At 37.7% G+C, this 3,978-nt stretch overlaps 1 protein-coding gene across 1 annotated transcript in view; it reads left to right on the plus strand.

Moving 5' to 3' along the window:
• The window catches only part of Plcxd3 (phosphatidylinositol specific phospholipase C X domain containing 3), a 212,823-nt gene extending 209,273 nt beyond the window's left edge, over window positions 1-3,550 (plus strand). The window contains exon 3 of the mRNA XM_004641801.1: window positions 3,397-3,550. Within this exon, the coding sequence (XP_004641858.1) occupies window positions 3,397-3,550 (154 nt within the window). The remainder of the gene's footprint in view (window positions 1-3,396) is intronic.
• Window positions 3,551-3,978: the final 428 nt, after the last annotated feature.

Here is a 3,978-nt window from a genome sequence, read left to right on the forward strand (position 1 = left end):
TCCGGCCCATGCTGCGCCTGGGCTGGGACTGGTCCCGCCGGCGCAGGGTAGCAGGAAACTCTCCGCACACTCACCGGACCTGGGCTAGGACTGGGTCTAGGGGCTTCTCTCTATAATACACTTTAATCTGACAAAGTGAAAAGTTGACTCCCTGCTTTCTATATGTGTGCTCTGTATTTTCTCTCCTACTGATTGAATTAACCCTTCTGTTATTCTTTTTTGTTTTAATATTTTTATTGAGAAACAAATAGCAATGAGACAGTTTCACAACTGTTTACTAGTACATTTTCAATGATTAATACATTTCATATTGTTGTCTTAGTGGTTATTCATTGTGCAAGATGCAGACCTGATATCTTGTCTCAAACACTATTAGAACAAACCTCTCTATTCATTGAATTAAGAGAATGGAGCTGTATATCTATTCTAACTATTTTGAGCATACAGATACAAAATGGTCGTTCATTTGTATCCCCCTTTTTTGGTCAGTTTTGTCAGAAAAAGGCATTCCATTGTCATTTAAATACTGTAAGTGCATGAATTCAGTAAACTATCCCAATATATTCCAATAGTCCATAATAGTAGTGGGTTTTCCATAAGACTGTCAATGTCCAAAGTTGTTGACTTGAGCATTTTACAACTCATCATATGGCTTTACTTTTTATACTTCATTTTAATACTTTTCTGATGGATGGTCAAGACCAAGAAAGAACAAGACCTATATAACAAGAAATGTAACTTTTATATCTGATAAGGTCAGTCAAATCCCCTCAGAGTTTACCTGAAACCCTGTACCTCAGTTTGTAGATCTTTTGTCAGTGTCAGCCATATGGATGAGTCACGGTCATTCCTTGCCCAATTTGCTCTCTGTGAAAGCTTGAGAGAATGTTTCTCTCCATTTGATTCTCCTTAGGCACATTCTACATCATCAGTCACTTTCCTCTGTGGCCCCAAAATCTCCTTGATCAGAAAATTTGGGACACAATTGAACCTGTACTGTAACATCCTGTAACTCTATTGTGACCCTTCTGTTATTCTTGCCCATGGATCTGTGTCTTCTCTATTTATACATATACTAAAGTTTTCCTTTCACAGTCATAACTCAATTATAATTTTGTGCTGGTTAACATCTATCAGTTGCTGTACACTTCTCAGGACCCTCTACCATCCAGTTCTTTCTCTCTCCAACATTTTTCGAACCTGCTTAATGTTGTTGTATAACTTCTTAGAGGTCCTTGAGCTCATCATTCTGTCATCCTCCTCACCTGTTATCATTCCTGCTCCTTCATGTCTTCCAAGAATTAGTGTCACGTGTTTCCATCTCATCTTCTTAATACACTATTGTATCTCTGGCCTCAGTTTATTTATGCTCTTATCACAGAAACTTCCATTCCTGCCCAACTCAAGCTTTAGTAGGTGCCCCACCAGTGTACTGTCACAAAATACTACACATCATTATTGACATCACTCCTTTTGCATTCCCCACTGCTGACAGTGGTTCCATCAGTGAATGAAATAGTGGCATTTTCTCCGCCTGAAAATGTATCATCTTTCATTTCCCATTCTCACTTTATCTAGCTAAGCTTCCTAATCCATTCCCATTCAACTCAGACAGCATTCCTCAGGAACATTTCCCCTGTCTTCCCAGGCTCCAGACGAGTCTCTTCTCTCTTTTCATTGGAATAAACGAGCTTTTATAGTGAAAGTTGAGGCACAGCCCTTGTCTGCTTTCTCTGACAGCCTCACATTTTACTAGAGCATGCCCACCGTGTCCTACAAGAATCACCCTATTTCTCATTCCCTTTCTGACTTCATCTTTGACTATTCTTCTGTTTCTTTCTCTAAGCCTAGATATGCTATCCCTTTAGAGTTGGGGTAACTGTTGGGAAGCTTTCCCTAGCTACGCATGTGACAGAGTTTCTTTTTCTTTCCAAATCTTGCCACAAATATACCCTTATCAATGAATTCTATTAAATTATTCTAGTTTTATTCATACATATTGGTTCTGAAGAACTGGCAGGTTTCAGTTGGCATATTCATAAAGCACATAACATGCTCTCATCATGCCTACCCTATCATCCATTTTCCTCTTTTCTTTGCCTCTCCAGGCCCCACTTCTTCTCTAATAGTCTCCAACAATTTCTTATCTACTTTTATATCATCTTTATTTTTAAATTTTAAAAATACTTTTCAGATTATTTTATTGAAGAGAAAATATGTAATATTCATTTTCTGAATCTGACTTAACACTTCATTTAGTATAATGATCTCCAGTTCCATCCACTCTTTGAGAAGATTTTATATATATTTTTTTCCTTATACATTCACCTTTTAATATACACCTAGCTATTTCTCTGGCTTAGCTTACTATGAACTGTGCTGTATGAAAGATAACAAGCCAGCCTCATTTAAGTTGTAATTTGCATTCCTCACCCCCAACTGTGTACTCCTAGTTCTTTCTTTGCCCCCTTTTTGTAGGTCTTATTATTCCTTTGGTCAAGATTTATAGTTTACTTATGATTATTGTTTACCCTCTGCTGCTTCTTATGAGAGTATAGGCATAGGGGAGGTTTATTTTTTGGTTTTGGTGCCGAGGACCTAACCCAGGGCTTCTAGCTTGCTAGGAAGGCATTCTACCACTGACCCAAATCCCCAGCCCAGAGAGTATAAGCTTATAGGAGCAGATTTTTTTTCTTTTCTTTTTCTTTTTCTTTCTTTCTTTTTTTTTTTTTCTGGTACTTGGGATGGAACTCAGGACCTTCCAGCTACCAAGCAGGCACTTATACCACTGAGTTATAACCCCGGCCCTAAAAGAAGATATTTTTCTGTTTTATTGTTTTAAATGTTCCAAGTGCCTAAATCAGAACTGGAACTTAGTAGGAGCACTTGGATATGAATTTGAAAGGGAGAACACTGAATTTACTATATTACAACTTTCTTTCTTGTCTTCTCGCGTGCCACCAAATTGCAAACTTCTTGAAATTGGGGATGTTTGCTGGTTTATCTATTTATAACATCATAACACATTTCCAGAAAATAATGGGTTAATAGTAAATGTTTGCTTAAATTGTATGTATTCACCTCTGAACCTACCATTCCATAAGTTTGCAGAGCCAAGCTAGAATACAAAAGCAAAAATGTTGCTGTTTTAGAGGAAACCTTCAAGAGAAACTATCACAGCATCTAAAATCTCCAAAGATGAAGGCTCTCTCTCCTCCAGCAGAGCAGCCTCGAAGGCTAAAAATTCACCATTATACATTTAACCATTTCCTGTCATCTGCACTTGTGTTTGGGACACTTATTTTAGTAAATTAGAAAAAATTAAAAGCTTAAAAATTATCGAGCTTGAAAGTTCATATCTTGCCACATGTGACATCTCTTTCTTTTCTTTCTCAGAGCTCTTCCTGCCATGATGCAGTGGGTCCGCATGCAGAAGCCAGGAGAGAGTGGCATCAACATCGTCACTGCTGATTTTGTAGAACTTGGCGATTTTATCAGCACGGTCATAAAGCTCAACTATGACTTTGATGAAGGAGAAGCCAACACTTGATAATGCTATTTGGAGTGTCTATGAATAAGATAGAGAAGACTCATTGTATTAGACATGTCATCTGTAAACACTATGATCTTCCTATGCCACTGAGTCTCTGATGGGATTAGGACTGGTAGTGGGTGGGAGAAGGGGGAAAATAATTTCTTCAGTGATTATAATCATGTTCTGCATTGCTATAAATATTTCATTTTCCATCCACGAACAAATTCTACTTCTAGTGTTAGGGATAAAAATATTAGTGAATTTTGTTTTTCAGAATTAGTCTTTGTAATGTGTACATCATGAGTGTTTACTTGATTGCCTTTTCTAATTTCGACCTAGGGCAACCCATGCTATTTCCTGTAAGTTTTCCACTCCTTTCCTTGCTCACTCTTTCTAATCTGATGCTGTATGGGACTCAAACTAACTGAATGCCCAACATAATG

The sequence above is a fragment of the Octodon degus genome, unplaced genomic scaffold (genome assembly GCF_000260255.1).
Source record: "Octodon degus isolate 3935 unplaced genomic scaffold, OctDeg1.0 scaffold00142, whole genome shotgun sequence".
Classification (NCBI taxonomy): Eukaryota; Metazoa; Chordata; class Mammalia; order Rodentia; family Octodontidae; genus Octodon; species Octodon degus.